The sequence below is a fragment of the Mya arenaria genome, chromosome 17 (genome assembly GCF_026914265.1).
Source record: "Mya arenaria isolate MELC-2E11 chromosome 17, ASM2691426v1".
Taxonomy (NCBI): Eukaryota; Metazoa; Mollusca; class Bivalvia; order Myida; family Myidae; genus Mya; species Mya arenaria.
In genome coordinates, this window is record NC_069138.1 from 38,429,102 (window position 1) to 38,453,131 (window position 24,030).

Below are 24,030 nucleotides of genomic sequence, written 5' to 3' on the forward strand. Positions count from 1 at the left end.
GGTGTAGGGCAATTAACCACTGAAAATTGGAGGTACTGAGTCAAGCCGTTTTCAAGTTACTCTGCAAGAGTTTTCCAAAGGCTGTTGCCTCTGATCTTAAGCTATCACCTACTGAACTAAAACAAGACCCAGTTCGGAAAGGTGGAAATGCAGTTAATCCACCGATTACACATGATATTATGTCCATATACATACATAAACCACCACTCTAAAAGGGGGAGTGGCCATGCAGACAGGATTCTTAAAGAAACATTTGACCTCTGATAACGTCATCAAAAACAGTGTTAAACCAATGACATTCACACAAATCGTGAATTTTGAAACAAACAGTGAGTTATTCTTTGATACAAATGCACAACGACTTAAATTTGTAACTTAACACACGAAAACAGTTTGCCGTGAAATTAGTATTAAACTTTTATTAAATAATTTAATGACAAATATATATCATACATAAATCGCTGAACACTTTTTCATTTATGAACGTGTACATCAATGTAATCATAATTTATATATATAATCATAATGGGCAATCAATTATATTTTTTATACATTTCATTTTTTAATCGCGTTTAATACTGTTTGGCAAAGCAAAGTAGAGAAGTTGCGCAACCTAGTTGTGTATGTTCATGTATATGTCGTTGAACAAGGTACGTGTAAGTATTATTCTTCCTCTGTTCGTACAGGCCAGGTAATATTGCTGTGCACACTCATGCCACGAGAAGAATTTTGAGTACTAGTACCCAGTTACGCAGTTTTAAACCTGAACATACACACGAAGGACGAAGCATTAATGAACAAGTCCACGTTCACGTACAGCTAGAATTGCGCAACATCCCTTAATTTTCTAACCGACTGTTCAAATTGTCGTGAAACAGTCAATATAGGACATTCGTCCAGTTCTTTGAGGAGAGGTAGATACATTGTCGATAACAGAATCATTATATTCCGGTTGTGAGGTATGGGGAGAAGAATTCGAGCGGACTTCACCAAGGTCAGCTGTAGTAACCGTACCCGGTGCCTCGATGTCCGCTGTAGTTATGACGGAATGCTCACAAATAATTCCACAACGTCTATGGTCACATTCTGTAAAAGTATCAACATTTAGCTGAGTCTCGTGTGCGTGTCTCTCATTATCAGTATCGTTAACTCCTATCAATGACAAATGATTGTTTTCATTCGCCGCACTACATGTGACGTCATCATCGTTGGCTTGAGAATCTTGAGGTAGTAAGCGACTGATTTCAGTATTGTCTCGAAGATCAGGCTGTGACGTTCCGGTTTCGGCCAGGAAGTCGAGTTCAAGGTCAGACCTGACATCCGGGGTTGTACTGGCTCTTGATTCCGCATACAGCGGATTCAGAAATTCCACATCCGGGGTAGGAGCGTGATCGCTACAATGATTTAATACTTAAAGCTTTTATCATGACATCAATGTACTTTCTTTTAACCATATTCTTTAAAGCTGCACTCTCACAGATTGAACATTTTGACATTTTTTTTGTCTTCGAACAAGCCAATTTATGCAAAAATGCATGCAAACCAGTGATAAAAGACTGCAGACAAAACACAAGATCGCAGATTTTTATATTTAAGTTCAAAAATTGATGTTTAATGCGCTTTTTCTTAAACCGTTTGCAGATATTTACGCTCAAATTTGCTCATTCCACGACAAAAAAATAAAAAAAGTATGTGAGAGTGCAGCTTTAATAAATTACTTAATTTTTTAAAGATTATATTTTGTTGTCAAATATCTTTATTATTTTCCTCGAATAATCCCATAGTATCGTTTTATTGATAAGATAAAAGACATGAACGAGAAAAAATATTTTTTAACCAGCCTGTTACCATGGTAACGGTAGCCTGGCAGCCTCGTCCACGTCATCCTCGTCCACAAAGCCGGCTTCCGGTACCGCGCTGAGAACAGAAACACGGCTATGGTAGCTCACGACGTTTTAAAATAATTAAGAATAATTTAAAATATTTCAATATGAACAAAGTAAAAAACAGGGATTCTTATTACACTTAAGGTTACTCGATCTTTCATGTAGATACCATTGATTTATTAACACCGCGTGCGTTTTGAATAATCTAAACATTGATATTGTGTATATTGACAATGACAATCGAATGTTGTGCTGGCACGACATTGGACATTGGACATTCAAAAATGAATGTCGTGCCAGCACGACATTGGACATTCATAATCGAATGTTGTGCTGGCACGACATTGGACATTGGACATTCAGAAGTGAAAGTCGTGCTGGCACGACATTGAACATTCAAAAAAAATTCATTTTTGAATGTCCAATGTCCAATGTCGTGCCAGCACGACTTTCACTTTTGAATGTCCAATGTCCAATGTCGTGCCAGCACAACATTCGATTTTGAATGTCTAATGTCCAATGTCGTATGTTTAGCTAACTTCACACAGCCATTTTTTTACCCGTTCTCGCAGAGAGATCTGTTCTCCTCCGGGTCCCGGATGTTGCTACCCTGGCGCAATTTCGGTTGTCGTCTCCTGAAAGTAGAACTGAAAATCAAGCATTTCCTTTCCATGTGGTATGACGTATGAGACAATGTTTAGAAATGTTATGAACCATAATTATGTTCATATTTAGTTAAACGCTGAAAATGGTTTAAAGTGCCTTTAGTATTATTCGTCTTTTTTGGGGAGGCGAACATGGAAAACTAGAACTGATCTAAATGCTAATTATCGTTGGAAACTTTAGTTTCGTATTCAGCTCTGAAACATGATACCTAGTTCAGTACACACTTAATATCAAAACTTTTCGACAGGTTACCTGTAGTAACGACAGGCAAACAGGAATGCCAGCATCATGACTGCAACCATGGATACAAACGCCGCCAATACCCCAACAAAGATGGCGCGGGTGTCACGTGACCCTGTGTCAGCCCGCGTCACATCCGGAACGTTTCGACCTATGTCATCTCCTATTACAGACACATAATGACAACGAGTCCAGTACTTTCCTTCCATGTGACATATCTAATTACACCATTACAATATAATATTAATTATTTTAAATGACGTTAAATACTAATTATATCATGATCGTGATATCATACTTAAAAGAAATATCTTAAATTATTTTTAAAATATCCCTGTCGACAAACGGATTTCTCATCGGTACCTGTTTCTCCATCGAACAATACGGAGTTGTTTTTATCCCCGAACTCATTGCGCATGTCCGGCTCAACAAATATGGCGGTAAGCTTGATGACGTCATGGTTTTTATTGTCGTTACTATCTCCTGTCATAGCCAGCTTGATGGATGAAGAAATGTTTTCAGATTTAAGTTTTATGTTCACCTGCACAGTATTATTAGTTTGAACGTCATCATTTGTGCCCATAATACTTGTTTTATTGGCGTGTTGGTTAACTGAGACATACGGCGACTGTGTTGTGACCTTTGGTATGGCAGTTGAGGTAGTGCTGGCTGTTGTGGTTGATGACGTAGTCGTTGGAAGGATGAACGTGTAGGTCGCATGAAAGCCTTCTGCTTGTACGCGGTTGTCTGAAGTGAAAACTACACTCACAATATTTCCATTCGATGTGATAATTGTTGATTCACTTGTACCACAAAGTGTTCTGACCAGGTTTGACGTAGTATTTACGACATCGTAAACTTGGATTTTATCGTACGCCGTTCTGCAACTAGACGCTGTGTGGTCTTCGAGTTTAACGGAAGTGAATCTTAGCATCACTTGGCCACCGAAAGGAGCGACCAGCGTCCAGTTACAAGCCGAGTTGGCGGGATACATGCCGGGCCACCGCGGCGAGGCAAACTGACCTTGGTCGTCCATGTATGTGGTGTTGCATGGCCAGTCTGGAAATACACGATAGATTGTACTATTAGTACTGCAAACTTAATGTGCAATTAAGTTCAAAGTGCCAAAGTTCGATAGCACGGTTATGCTGAATAATTTGTCTACAGGTATGATACATACTTGGACCAGAAGAAGAAATGTGTATATTTTTGTAATAAATCTCCACAGCAGACAAAGTGCTAGTAGATAGATTGAGCACGAGAAATAGGGTCGGTCTTACCTGCAGTATAAAATATTCTAAAACCCTGAGCGTCCCTATCAGAGTTCGTTACGAAGTTGACGGAAGCTGTGTTGGTTAGGGTAGATAACTCTCTCGATTCGCCGTCTATACAAGTGGATTGTCTCCCCTGGTCTGCGACCTCGGTGACGGTCAGGGAATCGACTTCCTGTGAACACCAGTCGCCAGGCCGCCAACCTAGGTCCAGGTGGTGGATCGACAGACGGATGATCTGCAGGAGAAGCAATGGTTTTATTTCGTTGCACATAGATGCACTGACCGCATGTGTAGATCACTAAGAAGTTCAATCCTACATACAGTCATTTTCAAATGCAACTATTGAGTCTGACCTTCCTATTGAAGCCATGTGTTTATAGTTTCAACAAATGTTTCGAGTTTAAAGCTTTGGATTGCTTGTAGATCATACTGTTCTTCTCTGTATGTGAATTCGATATATCTAGAGTGTCTTTGTGCATGATCACATCTGTATCTTGTGCGGCGGGACTGTGATGATCTATGAATAGATAATGCGGTGCAGGAAGTTCCAGGGTCAGATCTGGGATGCCAGTTCGCCTGCTCCCCGCCCCGCTGAATCTAACATAAAATATACACTAGTAATCTTCCTACCTTGTGTGCTTGGACGGAAATAGTCCATGTACAGTTAAGGTGATGAAGGTAGTTCCGGGGCCAGTTCGGGGACGCTAGACCGCCCCGCTCCCCTGCCAAGCTACCACCACAGTCTGGGGAAAAAATCACATTTAAGTTGTTTTTATCGTGATTTATACAGCTTAAGCGAACTCTGGGTTGTTTATTTTCTTACTTTCAAATGAGTGCCATGTTCTCGGGGAAATATATTACAGACAATAAAGCCGCATTTATATCACCATCACGGTATTAGTTAATTAAGCGATCCTGATTTGTTTACCCATATTTACATATATCTGCGGTAGAAATTTGACCAAATCAATCTTATCCAAAAGAGGGCATTTTTATTTAAATCCGCTACCTAGGGTCGGTTTCATCTCAAAATGATGGACGCCGACCCCTTCCGGTGTGTACAGTCCACCTGCGTCACTTCCTGTCACGTGACTCAGCAAGCAAGTGCCTCGCTGGATCTGCAAAAGGTAGAGAATATAGCTAATAGGTAAATTACATCTAGTTACAAGGCATCTTTTATTCCAGCAGAAATATGAGAGACGTTTGTCCACTTTGAATAATTTTATTAACCATGTTATGGAAAGATGGTGAATAAACGTGTTTTGAAACACTAAAATTTATTTTGGCCTAAATGTGGTATTACCATATCATTTGATTCAAAAACATGCAATGGGTCTATAATTTGAAGATATCATATGGTTTTAAGCATTCCTTCAGTGTAACGTCATACTCATTACATTGTGAAAAGCCAACGGATCTGCCAAAACGGACAAAACTTAGACTCATCTGTCACCAGTCTTGCCAGTTGGCATATCCGTTTCCATAGGACGTTTTTACAGCACCCTTAAATCATACCCACGATCGATTTAGAATCAGACGAAACAAAAAGCTGTCTACATAATTGCAGACGAATGATGTACGTTGTGTGTCTTCCGGTCTGCTAATTGCGCGGCCTCTCCTACAGGCCCACAACGGAAGAAGAATTGTCGTCGGAAATTGCTTTATAATGGTGTATGGAGTAAAATGGTTCTCGTAAGTTTAAGTTTAATATGTTTCCCTGCATTGTACAAGTTTAAAGTTGCTGATAATATTGCATATTGACAATCACACTCATAATTGTAAGATTTTCTGGAGTTGATCAGATCGACGCAACGCAATTGGAATCATTTTATTTTTAAATTTAAACGTATACGATCTGCTTTTGTGTAATGATAAGCTTTACATTTTGAAAAGTCGTACATATTGAAGTCTGAACGTGTGTTCCATTCTGAATACTTTTATTTCCCATTATTTCCCTGTTATTATGAATATTTGAGACCGCTTATCTCCTATTGAACGGTTATTTCTGTAATTAATCAAACTGTCCATCACTGATGAGAAAAGGCATGAAAATATCTGAGACGTATTAAAGGATCAGAGTTTGTCCACAAGACTTTCTCTCGGAATTACGGGAATTTACAGGCGGTCTGGTGCACTTGTCACGATGTGTCCGACTTAATTCCTGGGACTGGAAATTAACGCCTCAGTAATCGAACAGCCTGACTCATAACTTTGTTTCTGAGGAAAGTTAATACCTTGATAATGAGGGGTTAACAAAGTAAATATGGCCAACAAAGCTTCGATTGGTGTTGTTTGATTTTATATGAGGAAGTAAAAAAGCTTGGCAAAGAATAATCACATACATACGTTACGTATGTATGTTAATTCTTAAATTCATTGAAATACATACATGTACATGTTTATTTAAAATGTTTCTTCATTTCAAACATCTCAACTTCACATTCAAAATTAAACATGCTATGAAATAAATAAATATCTATTTTTTTATCAAAATAGTCAAATAATACAAAAGTACAAAATATTGAGTAAACCTGGTAGTCAAAGGACCGGCAGACGAATTCTTTCTCCTGCAGACACTTGCGCGCGCATGTTTCCGGTGTCACCTTTCGGAGCTCCCGATCATTTCTTCCTGGTACGGAGGCGTAAGGAGTCGGGTAGAAGTGTTCTAGATACTCACCTGCAACCATAATAACATATTATTCATAGTGCATTGTCTGATATGTATTGTCTGAAGTATATGGTTGTGTGTATTGTCTGAAGTATATGGTTGTGGGTTTTGTCTGATGTCTATGGTTGTGTGGATTGTCTGATGTATATGGTTATGTGTATTGTCTGATGTATATGGTTGGTGTGTATTGTCTGATGTATATGGTTGTGTGTATTGTCTGATGTATATGGTAATGTGTATTGTCTGATGTATATGGTAGTGTGTATTGTCTGATGTATATGGTTGGTGTGTACTGTCTGATGTATATGGTTGTGTGTATTACCTGATGTATATGGTAGTGTGTATTGTCTGATGTATATGGTTGTGTGTATTGCCTGAAGAATATGGTTGTGTGTATTGTCTGATGTATATGGTTGTGTGTATTGTCTGAAGTATATGGTAGTGTGTTTTGTCTGATGTATATGGTAGTGTGTATTGTCTGATGTATATGGTAGTGTGTATTGTCTGATGTCTATGGTAGTGTGTATTGTCTGATGTATATGGTTGTGTGTATTGTCTGATGTATATGGTTGTGTTGATTGTCTGATGTCTATGGTTGTGTGTATTGTCTGATGTATATGGTTGTGTGTATTGTCTGATGTATATGTTGGTTTGTATTGTCTTATGTATATGTTGGTGTGTATTGTCTTATGTATATGGTAGTGTGTACTGTCTGATGTCTATGGTTGTGTGTATTGTCTGATGTATATGGTAGTGTGTACTGTCTTATGTATATGGTAGTGTGTACTGTCTGATGTCAATGGTTGTGTGTATTGTCTTATGTATATGGTAGTGTGTACTGTCTTATGTATATGGTAGTGTGTACTGTCTGATGTCTATGGTTGTGTGTATTGTCTGATGTCTATGGTAGTGTGTACTGTCTGATGTATATGGTTGTGTGTACTGTCTGATGTATATGGTTGTGTGTACTGTCTGATGTATATGGTAGTGTGTATTGTCTGATGTATATGGTTGTGTGTACTGTCTGATGTCTATGGTTGTGTGTACTGTCTGATGTATATGGTTGGTGTGTATTGTCTGATGTATATGGTTGTGTGTATTGTCTGATGTATATGGTAATGTGTATTGTCTGATGTATATGGTAGTGTGTATTGTCTGATGTATATGGTTGGTGTGTACTGTCTGATGTATATGGTTGTGTGTATTGCCTGATGTATATGGTAGTGTGTATTGTCTGATGTATATGGTTGTGTGTATTGCCTGAAGTATATGGTTGTGTGTATTGTCTGATGTATATGGTAGTGTGTATTGTCTGATGTATATGGTAGTGTGTATTGTCTGATGTATATGGTTATGTATATTGTCTGATGTATATGGTAGTGTGTATTGTCTGATGTATATGGTTGTGTGTATTGTCTGATGTATATGGTTGTGTGTATTGTCTGATGTATATGGTTGTGTGTATTGTCTGATGTATATGGTTGTTTGTTAATTAAATACGGCTTGAAGGCTAAAAGGCGAGTATATGTCTCTGTTAAATGTTTTTATACCTATTATTCAAGAAAAAAGCATTGTATGCTATAAAAGTGAAGTCACAGTCAATTTCAACTATCTCTGTTATAGCATTGCCTTTTTTGTCTGTTAATTGGTCTCCTTGTACATATTTATAACCCCCTCCCTTCGCCTGGCGTCATAAGTGATTCTATTCTTCACATTTATGAAATCTCTTTTCATTCCGTCAAGTTTTCCTGACATATATGGATAATGAAATCCATCAAGGTTGTCCAGGCGCTCTCAACAACTTACCAACCGTCTCACGGAGAGCCATTTTGTTAACAAAGACGTCGCTCGTGAAAATTAGTTTTATTGACAAAATCCCTATCCCCAAGCGATATTAGAAAAAATGATTAATCCAACAAAATTTCTCCCCCTCTTTTAATAAATAAGGAATAAATGTTCACGGGGTTGTTAGTATTCTGGACACCAGTAGTGCGACTCTCACGAGTGATTAGTTTCGTAGACGCCATATTGCTTTTGGCTGGTTGCTAATGGACGTAATTGTCAGGATGCTCTAGGTTTATTGGCTAGTGAAGCAGTTGTGTTGTCAAATAAGATTGTTATCGTATACATACCTTTAAGACATATATGTATATTCAGTTTTATTTGAGAAAAGAAATCAAACCGAAAATGTGGTTTCTCTGGCAAACCATTTAAGAACTTGACCAGTGATAGCATGACTTTTTTGTGCAGAATTTGCCAAAGAAATACGTTCTTATCGAGCGTTTACATGCTACTTTGCGTTTACAACAAATCTAGCTGAAGGGAACAGCTAATTGCAAACGCAACACTTCTATTATTGATAGAATTAATTCCTAAACGTATTTAAGCACCTATACATTTTAATAACATGATTCATTGCAAGAGGTCAACTAAATAAGGATTTTTTAACTCACCAATCAGCTCATAGTGCATGACTCGATATCCGGGCTCAAAGACTGTCCGAATCCCGTACACGTTGGCCGCGATATACTGACTAAGCTGACACGACTGCTCGCTGAACACGTAGTCAAAACTCTCGCAGGAAAAGGAAGTCTCGGCGAGACAAAGCTGTGCGCATGCGTCTAAATTGACGCCCAGGACAATCTTGTTGTGGGTTTGCACGCCCTCTACCGTCTGCAGACCGCCGTGACCATAGTTGATAAATCGAGAGATGGGGCCGTCTGTAATCAAGAATGTCTGTTGATGAACGTATATTTACTTCATTGTCATTTAGTCGTAAACTAGAAGTTCCATCGGTATATACATTGTACTGGTTTAAGATCGAAATAAGCCGCTAAACAGACTTATACAAAGATACACAGCCACCAAACAGACACACATACATACGGATAGTTCTCCTGAGTAGCAGCTTAAATATTTGTTTAAAAAATACAGAAATTCAAGTATTTTTTTATTATAAAACTGCAGAAACATCCTGACATAACCTCTTCATGGCTAAACAACAAGAAGTCCCTCTGGTAAAACCGTAATACTTACTAGATTTGCGTTCATAAAAGTCTGTGTGAGGCCGTGGCGTAAGGCCGCTCACGTCATGGACAGTTAACTCCGTCAACCAGCAGTTACCGCCCCTGGGTTCGAAGTCAAAACCTAGGAATCACAAGGGCATTTTGGATTTGATATTGATTTCAGTTAAGACAATTCAATTATATAAAGTACTTACCATGCAGGCATACAACTACTATCATACTAAACCGTTACAAACTTGTCCATACCTATCAACTAGCATTGAAATGTTTGTGATACCGAACTGCTCATAACACAATATCATAAATGAATGCGGAATTGGTTTATTGTTTTCACATATGTACATTTCCAACGACGCCCATACTACTTAATTCCCATAATTCACAGCCATACAACATTATCGCGGTCATTATTATATCAAACACTGATATTTACAAACTTAAGTCTGGCCCCAATATCACGAAAATACTCAAGTCAAATCTCAAACTCAGTCTCAACTCATTTAACAATATAAAAGCATAGTACGTATGATTCACAATCGTGCATGTTTTATACTTTTTGAAAAAGTATTTTCTCATAGAATGTGTTGATATAAAGATTTTGTCAATAGTTCAAAGAAAACTTATGCTAGACCAAAAAATATACTTGAGTATTTTATAAAGAATACAGAATTATTCTGAAACACATTTTTGGCTGTAGAATATATTTAACTTGGAATTCGACCAAAGGCTTTTATCAGAATATTCTATGATAGAATGAGCTTATAAAACTGTAAAAAAACACATATGACTTTTAATAAATTTTAATGTTATGTGATACAATGTCTTTAAACTGAGTTTGAGATTGGACTTAAGTATTTTCGTGATATTAGGGCCTATTTGAACAAGCAACTATACCGCAATAATACCTTATATAAGTAGTTTAGATTTTAGAGTTAATTAATTGTCTTTTTATACATAGACACTGTATTAGTAAAATGTACATGTATATGCCATTGAACAGTTTTCTTTCGATTTTATAAAACCCTGTTTTATTCCATGGCAACATGTATTCTCTTTTAAAAGTAGATCTCAACTGGATCATGCATCACGCATGAATTCCTAACATCATAACAGAATGATTTAACATTGATTTAGCATTGATCCTATAGAACTATTTCAGTAGTCTTAACCTTAATTTTAAACAATTTTAGACAACAAAAACTAAATAGTATACGTCTACACACCTTGACATCGGAAACCGATTTCTAGGATACACCTGCGCGCGCACTGCTCCACATCAAGACCCCGGATGTTCCTGTTGTGACGTAATGTGATCACGTGGTTTGGTATACGATGGAATAACTTCTCATAGGCCGCTAAAAGCAATTCAATGGAACATTTACATATATTTTTTATATATTGTGTCACCAAACAGGTGCACTGACCTACATCATTTATAACAGTTACGTACAAATGTAAGAAACATGCTTACTTAGAGACACTAACATATAATAATTAATATTAGTTCATAACATTATAATATTAAGTACACAATAAAGGAGTTTTAACTTAGACTTTAAATTACTTCTGTAATGGTCGAACTCTGGTGAGTACTGCAGCCCAATGCCGGGGTCCCTATGGGTGTGGTTGTGGAGATGGCACTCTCGCTTCAAATTGTCTACGTCGAATGACTGGCACTCGAATGCCAACTCGTCCACGCAGCTGCGCGCGCACTCGTCAACTGTGACATCGGCGAAGACGGCCTGCGGAATGGCGGCTAGATAGTGGCCAGGCACGCGACGGTAAAGTGACCGGAAGACATTTTCTGTATCGCCAAGCACTGGAATGGAATCATGCCTGGACGTTTAATTGTTGGTGTCCCTAAAACGCCAAATATTTAAACGTTGAACGAACGGAAAAACAGACTTGATTAATCGTCAAGCACGTTTACGGTCATTTTACAATAGACCACTATTTCTGTTGATGGCAGTTGGCAGCAGGAAATCTATTTCCGGTCCTACAATAGCCATGTGTCGTACAATAGCAGGGATGTTGATTGTTTTAATGGTCGGTAGACCAACTAAATGGCCTTCGTTTAGTTTACGGATCTAAAATGAGCCCCAATAAGAAGTCAACATAGTAAAATATTTCAGTAATTTATGAACAGTTATACGAGTTTCGACAACGCCACACGGAGTGTAATTTACCGCAAGCGACAACTACCGTGGTGTCCAGAACTTATTAGACTTACGTGTGCCGACTGACCCGGAACAAGCACTAGGTCAAATCTGTATTTAAGAATTCCTTGACATTTTCCAAGAGTACATTACTTTACGAATAAACGAAGTATATAGTGAATATTAGTTTATTTCAGTGTAAGATCGTACTTTATTTAACGAGTGTCATAGAAAAACATATTTTTATAGAATTTTAATTTATTTTCTAAATTACCCCCTTTTTGAAAGGGAGTTATTTACGCCGCTACCCGTGGCGCGCCCCTCATGCAAAATAATTGCTGTCAATTTTCTATTTCCGGTTTGTTGAGGAAGAGTTCTCTGATATTCTTTTTTATAGTTTATTATTCGCTCGTTTTTTAGTGCCAAGATTTTATGAACAGTTATCAATGAAGTTTTATAAGTATATGCATGATCCAAAAAATAACGAAAACACTTTTATTTTCAGCGTGGTATGAAAACATAACCAAATTACTACGCCGCCATTAATTGAATGAACATTTGAAAGGTCGAATGTGTTGGCAAAACAATTGTGGATAATCATTGGATATAAAACAATGTTCTTAGTTTAAGAGTGTGTTTCATGATACCTGGATATTTAGCCATCTTACTGTCAGAGACCAGCCGTTTTGCTTGAAGACAGGTCGATTTCCAGGTAATGATGTGGACCACGCTAGTTTGTTTACAAATTTTGAGGCGTGGGTTGGGTAAAAAAAAATCAGTAAATCTGTAAATTTTCCGGAAAGTTCGTATTACGTATTACAACGACAAACAGTTCAAAATACATTTGAACGATGATATAACATTTTATTTATGTTCGAACAGTTGTTTTCGTCTGCAATTTGGTTGGTATGAATGCAAACGTTCGAACATTCAGCTTCAGGATCAAGAAAACGTTTAAAAAACGGGCTAACCATTTTTCTTATAAACGGTAAAAGCTTAAGTATTTTATTTTAAAATAGATATTTATTCAAACTTATGTAACATTTCTTTAAATTTTAAATATTTTATTTGCAAATTTTTTCTATTTCAAAAGTGAAGTGTTCTGTTTTGATCAAGGGGAAGTAGCCATTATGGATTTTAAAAGTAGTTCTGAAAGTTGATATTTTCACTCCTTATTTTGCAGTGAAAATATAAAATTGATATTTTTTACTGTTGTTATTTCACTGATAAAACTCCATATTTCATCGAAAAGCATGAAAGATTTTTTTTCTACCAAGAAAACTTGCACATACTCTATTTACGTTTGTGTATAAGTGAAATGTAGATTGATTCTCACAATATGATTTCAAATATGGTAATGATCTTAGCAATGCGTCACTTAGCTTAGGAATGTGGCCCTAGTGCACCAGTCAATTGTCACCACGGCCCCCCAGGTCCGGGGAATAGCGGGGACTTTGACTTTAAGTCCAACCAACCCCGGCTAAAATCCCCGTCCTGCGGGCACGAACTGATGGTAAAATCCCCGTCAAATGCCCCCGCACCCAAGGGACCTTAGGTTAGGCCCATTTCCCGCTATATTTTGCGCGAAGACAAAACCAACGCATTTACCCGGCACTGCGGGGCCACCTGAAACGTAAAATCACGGCCCATATCCCCGGCTATCCCCGGTATATCCCCGCACCTCGGGGGCCGTGGTTACAATTGACTGGTGCATAGCAATATTGTTACAAATTACAAATTGCCTAAGGAATGGTTCTTCAAAGGCGTTCAGCGTGTCTTAATACATTAAGCAGGCATAGGCATAACACAATTTCCATTTGATCTTCCTTGATAACGACACATGCCGCTTCATTAAGGTGAAATAAAACGTTTAATGGTTCGTTACATTGGTAACAGACTAACGCTGGTTGATAGACGACACTCAATTATTGCGTAAACTGATTGTCTCCGTACTCTCAGACATGCCGGAAAAATAAATGCATTATGGGAGAGAGATATATCTGAAGGAGGTGTGATCATATCACTATCTGTCTATTTAAGATAATATGATTCTTACGTGTGGGCAAATTTGAATCACAAATGAGGGATGAAGTCCAAATATTTGCATAATTTCAAGTTTCATATTCCGTCAGTGGAGGGCGCCTTTTAATATTTATTTGACTTCCTCACTTTATTTATTATTAAGGCATCATGTTCAATTGCGTGATAGGATGTATGAACACACTTTGGTAGCCGAAAGTGGACAATCGACTGTCCATATTAAATGATATGGAAGCTATGTTGCTTTACATTTGTGTCGGCAAACTATGAAATACCCCAACGTTATGGAAGCGTTATAATTAAGACAACATTACTATGCTGTCACCATGGCATTCAGGCAAAATGTTTCACAGACGAATCACAACACTGAGGTTGACAAAATATAATGATTCGAAATGTACGTATACATGTAGTGACATGGCTTGGCAAATTAACACGATTTCTCAGGCATGCTCTTTTCAATAAACTCTTTTAATATAAAAAAACCTTCTATAATTGAGTATTAAATTTTACCAATCAAGATGTCCGTATACTCGTATATAACTCAAAAAGCTTTGCAAAATCATAATTTTTCGAAAACTACTTTCTGTCCACAATTAATTGTGCAATGTTCTGTAAAACCGAAACACCGAAACCGAGTATGTTACTATAAATAAGGTATAATGTAACCGAATAAGAAAATTCGAAACACGGGTCAGATAATGTGAATGAAGTATACTGTAACCACATGAGAAAATCAAAAACACGGGCCAGATAATGTGAATGAAGTATACTGTAACCAACCACACAATAAATCCAAAACATGGGCCAGATAATATGAATGAAGAATGATGTAACAACTTAAGAAAATCCAAAAGATGGGCCAGATGGTATGAATGTAGTATAATGAAACCACTTAAGAAAATCCAAAACATGGACCAGATAATACGAATTTAATATTACGCAGCCATATAAGAAAAATCGAAACATGAGTCAGATTATATAAATGAAGTATGATCTGACCGTATAAGAAAACCCGAAACAGTGCGTGTTGATATGAATACCGTATTAGAAAAACCGAAACAGTCCATGTTATGATGAATGCCGTATAAGAAAAATCGAAACAGTGCGTGAATACCGTATAAGAAAAACCGAAACACGAGCCTGTTAATATGAATGAAGTATAATGTAACCGTATAAGGCATCCCTTACATATTATTAAGCGCAATACAACTGTCATCTTTCCTTGTTGTAATAAAAAAATGGTACGCTATATTTGAAATAAAGCACGATTTGTCGATACCAAAAAAAAATCAATGTTCAGCGCATTTTGTTAACAGTCGTGTGCCCATAGGATGCCAAGTATTTTCTGCATTCCAACCAATTATTTTTTAGCAAGGAAATGAAATTGTACATTTTAACGTTTTAAAGGTGACAAGTAGAATAATATACGGATTAAATATCAGAAATCAACTTCTTTTGGAACATCAACATCGTTTCCCGTTTGCATCTAGCGTTTCATCGTAACTTGTAGTAATGACATGTTTACTTATAGTAATGGTATGTTAACTTGTAGTAATGACATGTTTACTTATAGTAATGGTATGTTAACTTGTAGTAATGGTATGTTAACTTGTAGTAATGATATGTTAACTTGTAGTAATGAAATGTTAATCTATAATTTAGGAATTCAGATAGACAACTACACGAACCGAGCCATCATAAAGTCCAAAGGAACATCTGTTCTGGCTTCATTTGCATGAACTATCTCTTTATATGACGGGTATGAAGTCTGGGAATGCCATAGAATTTAATTTAACATGAAAGAGGGCATACTTATATTCGATGTTTATGTGACATGTCTGGTTATATGTAAATCAGATCTATATCCTCGTCACTATATCTTATTCAAGTTCAAGATCGTAGTCTGGTAATACATAAATAATTTGTAATTTGTCATTCAATACAATTCTTACGACTCTGTTTTTTTACTTATCCCTGGCTGGATACACTGAAAAAATACAAAGGTTAATTGAATGTAATTGCAGCCTTGAAAAGGTGACCAAAATAATCTAAATACGGGTTTTGCATCCCGTCAAAAATACTATTACTGTTGTTTTATCATATATACTGTAGTATTTATCATTGATTTTTTTTTGACACAGTAAGAAAACAGTTTGATAATACTTGATAATTGTTCATCAGTAAATGCATTTTTTGCAAGTTCTGAATATATGTCTTCAGATGCTTTAGAGAAAGAGCAATAATTCCGGTGATACAAGCATGTGAGCACAACTGTTTTCACAAGCCGGGAACAAAATAGCCTCTTGTCTTCTAGGAATTTTCATCAATATGTTTTACTCTTACAGGCATTCAACAATGGAAAACCTTTTTTTAACTTCCGCCCAAAATGATCTGTGACGCGGCTAGCCATATGTTGGCATGACTAAAAAAGTTAGTCGTACCCAACTACTACATCGCGAGATTTATAAGGGGTCATATCTGATAAATCATTATTAAGTCTAAGAACGAACGTTTGTAATCCTGCCTCTAACGTTTCATCATACCAGGGTTAAACCAATTATTTTAGAATTCAGACAGGAACACCTTAAAGAGCCATAATATGTCCAAAGGAACAACTGTTATTACCCCATTTGCATGAAATATCTCATGAAACACGACTGTTATGAAGTAGTCTGGTGAGGCCGCTAAACTAAATTAGACAGGTAAGAGAGCCAAACGAGTTGCTATCCCCCCCCCACTCCTCCAACAGCTTTATCTTTTACCAGTGGGATGCGTGCAGGGACTGGAATAATACTCCAATCCAAATGCAATCATGATAGCTTCAATAGTTTGACAAATGATCTCGTTTAAGTATCGATCTCTAAACAAGCTTATGCTTATTACTAAGCGTTTAAACGAAGGCATTTTTAAGTTCCTGTTGCCCTTTAATCTGTCTCAAGTCTAAGATCATTTTAGAGTTTTGTCAAAAATGATTCATTACGTCATCCTGTAGAATTGATCAACGCTTCGTTACTGAAGCCTGCATGGAAAATACTCATTTGATCTTTCCATAAGATATAAACTTTCAATTTTCCTAATGATGAAAATAGGAGAGGATTTATTTAAAGCTATATAAAGATTTCATAAGTGCTGTTCATTAGCGATTGCAAGTGTATATATAGTAATGGGTTTTTGGAAAGACGCGAAGACAGTTGTAAGGTAAGATAGATGTCTTAAGATGCTACAAAGAAGGGCAATAAACAAATCATTCCTAAGATGCCGGAGTGCGAACACAACTGTTTTCACGAGCCAGGGATACAATTGCCTATTGTCTTTAGGCAATTTTCATCAATATGTTTTTCTCTTACATGCAATCAACAATGAAAATGTTTACTCCGCCAAAAATGATCTGTGACTCGGCTGGTCATATGTTGCCATGACCAGAAAAAATAAGTGTACTCAAATACTATATCGTAAATATCACAAGTGGACATGTCTGATTAGTTGTGATTAAGGAACTTTGTAATCATGCATTTTACGTTTTATTATAGTGGAATGTCTTGGTCCAGGGTTTAAGTCGAATATTTAAGAATTCAGCCAGGAACACCTTAAGGAGCCATAATATGTCCAGAGGAACAACTGTTATTACCTCATTTGCATGAAATATGACTGTTAAGAAGTCTGGTGATGCTACAAAACGAAATAAGACTGCAAAGAGGGCAAAACGAGTTTCTATGACCCCCCCCCCCCCTCCCACACACTCATCCAACAGTTTTATCTTTTATCAGTGGGACGCATGAAGAGACTGAAAGATGTATTTGACTTTATGTACACTGGTTGGTAACGTTTTGTTACTTCACTTGCTTAGAATGATTATAAGTATCTTCCATGGCCGAGAGTGTAAGATAGGTTCATTCTGACCCGAGCGTAGGGTGTTTTGCGGAAACGAGGTTTACCGAGTTTTCGCAAAACACCCTGCGCGAGGGTCGGGATGAACCTATCTTACACGAGCGGCTATTGTAGATGCTTTTTCTCCCACCTCAGTTAAACAAAATTAAGTAAAAATGTATTTTTTTGCTGGAACTGTTTTGTGCTTAGTGAAAATAATTGCGTACAGATATGCGATAATTCGTGGTTGTCATGGATATTCGCGCAGTGATTCAGAGTATGTAAATGGTCTGTTCGGTCTTTAAATAGTTCTAAGAAGAGTAAAGCATTATTTCTTGAAAGGTGTGTGAAAACTGTTTTCTGGTTACATTTGAAGCGAGAAATGATTAACTAGCGTTCTAAATATTGCCACAAGACAAGGTTTTCATGATGCGCTACAGACGACAGTCTTCAACAAGGGAGGTAATTACAATGTGGTGACCATAAAAAGAAGTTCCATATGGGCATTTTATCTTCGCCCATGGGCAAGATAAGAATTTCTAGCATGGTTAAATTAATGGGTCTACTTATCTGAGGTGGGAGAAACTCAAATCCAAATGCAATCAAGATAACTAGTTCAGGTATACTTGTTAAAATCCATACTTCCGCCACAGTTTGACAATCTGATCTCGTCCAAGTATCGATCTCTAATCAAGCATTTGCTTATAACTAAGCGTTTAAACTAAGGCATTTTTACATTCCTATTGTCCTTATATCTTCCTCGTGTCTAAGATAAATTCAGCGGCTTGTCTTTGATCCAGAAATGATTCAATACGTCATCCTGTGGAACTCATCAAAGCTTCGTTACTGAACCCTCGATGGAATATCACCATTTGATCTTTCCATGAGATATAATCTTTCTATTTTCCTAATGATGAAAAAAGGAGAGGATTTATTCAAAGCTATCTAAAGATTTCATAATTGCTGTTGATAAGCGATTGTGAGTGTATTCAACTTGAAATTTCAATCTTTGATTTTTTTACCAGAGTTAAAATTAAAATTCCTTTTGAATGACCAGAATATTTCACCCTCCGATGATACTGATTTGTTACAGTAATGGGCTTCTGGAAAGACGCGGAGACAGTTGTGAGATAATGTAGATGCTTTAAGATGCTAAAAGAAGGGCAATAAACAAATCATTCCTGAGATGCCGGAGTGCGAACACAACTGATTTCACGAGCCGAGCCTCTTGTGTTCATCAATATGTTTTACTCTAAAAGGAATTCTCAAATAGAAATATTTTGGTCTACCAAAAATGATCTTTGACACAACTGGTCATATTGTAGCATTGACTAAAATGTAGACATTCTTATTGAATCGATTTAAAAGGGTAAAAATCACAAATTTTGTCTAAGTCCAGGGATTTTGAAATCTCACATCTATCATTTCATTATACTGGAATATCATGGCCAGGTGTAAAGGACTAAGAACTAAGAACTAATAACATTTGAATAAAGTATCTCTTTCTATGAGTGTAATGTAGACTGCCACAGAGTTGAAAAAACCGATTAGAGAGTAAAATGAAGCAGTATTGTTTTGTAGTGTAGGACAATCAAAATAACGGTATGCAGATGTTGTGATGGCTAGTCATTTAGCACGACATTTCAAAATGACAAAACCGTTGAGGGGAAAAAGGATAATCAGTTATATGGAAATAACGATCAATTAGACCTTTGACTCATTTAGTACACCATAGTAAATAGTTTTGGTCAAATTAAGTTGAATTGCATTGCTCTAGGAGTTGTCAATGTATTATATAACATCTTCTTTATTGGACAAATCATCCCTGTGGATCAATTTCAAAGACACTAATACACTAATTGCCATAGATTTTATACACATCGCAGCATGCAAACAGAACGAAACAAAATATCCTATTTTCTGTTGCCCGAAAGTAGGATGTCATATTGATTGTCGAGTAATCTGCACTTAAAAATATACTGGTACGAATTATAATTACGTTAGATCAATAGCGATGCACTGCATATAATTCATAATACTTAAAGCGTTTTTGCGGATAATTTGGTATTTTGAATAGCAGCTCATCAACTTTTAGTCAAAATATTAAAATAATCCAAATCAAAACAAAACGGACAAGATTGTAAACGATTTATTGGAACGGTAAATATGTATGAAAAAAAACTGTCATGTACAACTGTTGAAATCTATTTCAGAGCTGTATGTCGAGAAGTTTGGAAAACACCATGGTACAATTATCGCGGCAATGACCATTTGCTAATAAATGTAAAACTGCTCTGTAACCGAAATCAACATATTTTCGTTATTCGCCACATTTTGCTCGCCGAGAAACATTGTCTTTACCAAGGAATAAGTTTACAACTGGTAGCCAACTGCAGAAGAAAATGTTCCAGACAACAGAAATTATAAACAAACATCAATAAACTCCCCATTTAAAACAGTTGTACCACATGGTCATTCTTTTCTAATCGTATTGATAACGAGTCTATAGTGTTGGAGCCTAGCGATTATATCATTTATACATGTTTAAACATATTTTTTTTAAAAAGGTGACAGTGACTCAACTACATATGTTTCCAATACTTATGTGAAAAGTACAGAAACAAGATCAGTAGCTAAAAGTTTAAACATAACCGCCGTTTAATGGCAAAAGGTAAACGCCAAAGACATAGAACACAAAAACAAAAACAATCACAAACAATACATATGGAACAACAGCACAAAACTCCACAAACAACACAGTGCATATATACTAAAAAACTAGTAGGTATATTTATCAAGGATTGTTAGGTACCGCCTTGGAACGGTCAGTCAAATGTAAATCTACAGGGGGTTTAAACAAGTTTACGTGCACAAACCTCACTCTTTTGCCAACAATCATGACCTAAGAAAAAAACGTAAAAGGTAAATCTTATTCAAGTATGCATTAACTTGAGGAAACTTAATAATAAAACATTTAATAATAAACTAATAGGTAAACCCTAAGTATTTCAATGATTAGAGATCCCAACTCTATCTGCAGACTGAGGAATATAATTCAGAGTTTGTCAAAACAAATATTATGATGATTGTAAATAATCAATTTTTAAGCTCTTTAAGATATCGGCAGGATCTCTCGTTGACTTAAACTGTTAAAATGCTAGTTAATGTGCAGCAAATATCAACTGATATATATATACATATATATTATACGAATCGTATAACCTTTATTTTAAAATCATTAACCTACATTTAGTATTCTACATTGGGAAAATGTTTGCTCAGAATTCAATTGCAAAGCATTTTCAATGGATTTGATTATATACCATGGACGTTGAACATGCACTAAACAAAATGCTTATTTCAATACGACATATCAATAGCAGTGAGCTGCATATGGTTTATAACCATGCACAAGTTTTAAGTGTCCCCGGATAAATAGGAATTTATTGAATGTCACTTCAATGTAAATGAATAATGCTAATTAATCAGAAAGCGAGAGCATAAGTTCCAACAAATTTCAATTTCGTAAACAAACAATTATTAAATAACAATTGGATTAAAATTGAAACTAACACCTTTTTAAATCAGTTTCAGAGTTGTATCAGTATCGAGGATTTTTTTTCCATGGAACGATTAGCGGCAATGACCATTTGTCATTAAATGTGAAATTGTTCTGTAACCGCCAATCAATACGTTTTATAACGTAAAATGCCAGGAAAATAATGTCTTGAAAGCATACTTATATTGATAAGTGAAATTCTCTTTTGTTCAGAAACCCATTTTCGAGAACAGCAGCTGGTGTTTCAAATAACATGTAAAACGAGTTTAAACACACACGCGTGGTATTCCTTTAATTACTTAAATTTGTATTAGTCTGTAAGATCTCAACTCATTTGAGGAATTAAATTATTCACTATTTGTCATAAAGAACATTCGTCTCATAAATTCTTTGATAACAATTGATATGGCATTAAAATAGATTTAAACGCACGATTCACCTTTCAGCTTTCTTTGGCGGAATAAAATAGATAATATCGACCATGGAATGAAGACGAAAATTCTAATCAAAATATTGATACCAGCGGTGATTGCTTTTGATAATTATTATTGATAGATGTTGTTATTATTATTGTTTGTAAGTTATGAGAATAATATTACAAATACAACTTACCTAATAGTGTGCACGTGCCAATCAGGTACACAGCAGCCACCGACGAAAATTTGCACGACATTGTAACACAGTCTTCGAACAATTCAGGTATTTCTCGTAATCAGTGAAGTTCCGTAAAACCTTGTAATAAATATATGCACGTTTGATTTGGACTCTTATAAAACTAAGTTTCAGATAAACGCCAATAGTAAGATATACGTAGACACTGTTACATTTATGGTTTCGTATCGTTGTGTCACTTATGGTCAGCTTTATAGTCCTCCCATTTTTCTCGGACCTTGGAGTTTGTCATTGGTCCCTGCTTGGACTAGCAACTATCAATCCTTAGCGTTATATGGAGACCGTTAGATCCTTGCGTAATCCGGACACAATATTAGTCGATGTTGCTCGGTCCTTACATTAAGAATGATACTTTGTCCAATGATTGAAATGACCACTTATTTGTTCGAACACAGGCAGGATTGGATTAATAGTAAATAAATTTCATGTAAGCGCAAACAAGTGTAGCCTAACTTTGTCTGGTATTGGAAAGATTTCTCACATTTCGATTCTATATCTACTGGATGAACGGGTCTTAGAACTTCTGCTGAAGACACTCTCTTAATACCGTTTACATCTCTAAATAAATGCGCATATTTACTTCAATGCCAACTGAAAGGACGGAAAGCAAATGTGATTTTATCGTTTTAATTGATGGTTTGCGAAATGAATAAATACTTTAAGAACATAATGGAAACTACAGGGTCAAGCCAAGTAGCCGAAAATAACCAAGACTCAACATCAACCAAGAGACACAGCGCTATAGAACAGTAAACATTAAAAATAAATAAATGTCGTGATTGGTAAATGTTGGGGTAACAGCCTGGGCACGGTCAGTACACAATAAGCAAGAATTCACTGGGTGAGGCTCAATATGTTTATCGGTTTGCGGCCGCGAAACTTCACACTTGCCTTAATATTTAGCAAAACATCTACGGGTGTGTATTACCATTTCTTTCTACAAAGGTTTCGTTAATATGGTTAACCCATTAGTTTGGGATTTGGAATGTCTGCCCTAATATTAGCCGTTTAAGCTTTAGGAGAAATGGTGTTTGTAATTTACCATTAACGAGCATCTGGCATATAAGAAGAAAGATAACATGGAAGGTCTTTCTTTGACACGTAGGAAGTTTTTGTAATACCATATGGATGTACATTTATATCTAATTCTTATAAAAAAAAATGTTATGCTTTTGGCTTTTATCGTTGTGTCATTAAACAGAACTTCAACAATTCTTAATTTAATGTACATGTACTATTATTCGTTTGACAGCAGTTAATATTTTCATTTTAGTTTTGATCAGAGGCGCTGTCTTGCAATATTGCAAACATTTCGATCGATTTAAGATTTTTTTTTTACTTTCCAGCAGCGGAATGTCGTTATTTTATGAAATAATCTAATGAAAAATCACGTGTACCGTTAAAGTGTTTCGATAATGTGTATGAGTTTGCGTGCGCTGAATTTAAATAAAATGGTAGGATATCTTAAAAGTTTGATAGATAGATTCTTAACAGTAACAGATTGTTTTTTCCGACAAAAGTGATCTGTGACTGAGCTGGTCATATTTGAGCATTGACAAGAAACGTTACTTGTACCCAACTAATACATCGCGAGTTTTAAAAGGGGAGATATCTGATGAGTTGTGATTAAGTCGTATATAGGAACTTATCTTGCATCTAACGTTTCATCAAACTGGAATATGTTGGTCAAGGGTTAAACCAATTATTTAAGAATTCATACATAAACACCTTAAGAGCCATAATATGTGCAAAGGAACAACTGATTTTACCTCATTTGCATGAAATATGTCATGAAATATGACTGTAAAGACGTCTTGTGATGCCGCAAAACTAAATTAGACCGGTACGAGAGAGAGCAAAACAAGATGCTATTGTCCTCCCATTCACCCAATAGTTTTATCTTTTATAAGTGGGGTGCGGGCAGCTCCTGATATATGTATTTGGCTTTATGTCCATTGGTTGGCATCGTTTTG

The 24,030-nt window shown here is 36.3% G+C and overlaps 1 protein-coding gene across 1 annotated transcript; it reads right to left on the reverse strand.

The window, feature by feature from the left end:
- Nucleotides 1–859: 859 nt before the first annotated feature.
- Nucleotides 860–22,058, reverse strand: LOC128223461 (uncharacterized). The gene is made up of 14 exons (XM_052932740.1): nucleotides 21,998–22,058; nucleotides 11,325–11,579; nucleotides 10,984–11,115; nucleotides 9,771–9,881; nucleotides 9,188–9,454; nucleotides 6,598–6,743; nucleotides 5,076–5,184; nucleotides 4,697–4,809; nucleotides 4,073–4,301; nucleotides 3,156–3,851; nucleotides 2,805–2,955; nucleotides 2,447–2,521; nucleotides 1,849–1,917; nucleotides 860–1,394 (listed from the first exon to the last, which is right to left on the reverse strand). Exons 1-14 carry the CDS (start codon nucleotides 22,056–22,058, stop codon nucleotides 860–862), a joined length of 2,949 nt encoding a protein of 982 aa, XP_052788700.1.
- Nucleotides 22,059–24,030: the final 1,972 nt, after the last annotated feature.

Coding starts and splice junctions, on each gene's coding strand:
- LOC128223461 (XM_052932740.1), bottom strand. CDS start 22,058: ATGTCGTGCAAATTTTCGTCGGTGGCTGCTGTGTACCTGATTGGCACG. Junction 2,522..2,804: donor TTTGCCTGTCGTTACTACAG/GTAACCTGTCGA, acceptor TTCTACTTTCAG/GAGACGACAACCGAAATTGC. Junction 1,395..1,848: donor GCCAGGCTACCGTTACCATG/GTAACAGGCTGG, acceptor AAATCATTGTAG/CGATCACGCTCCTACCCCGG.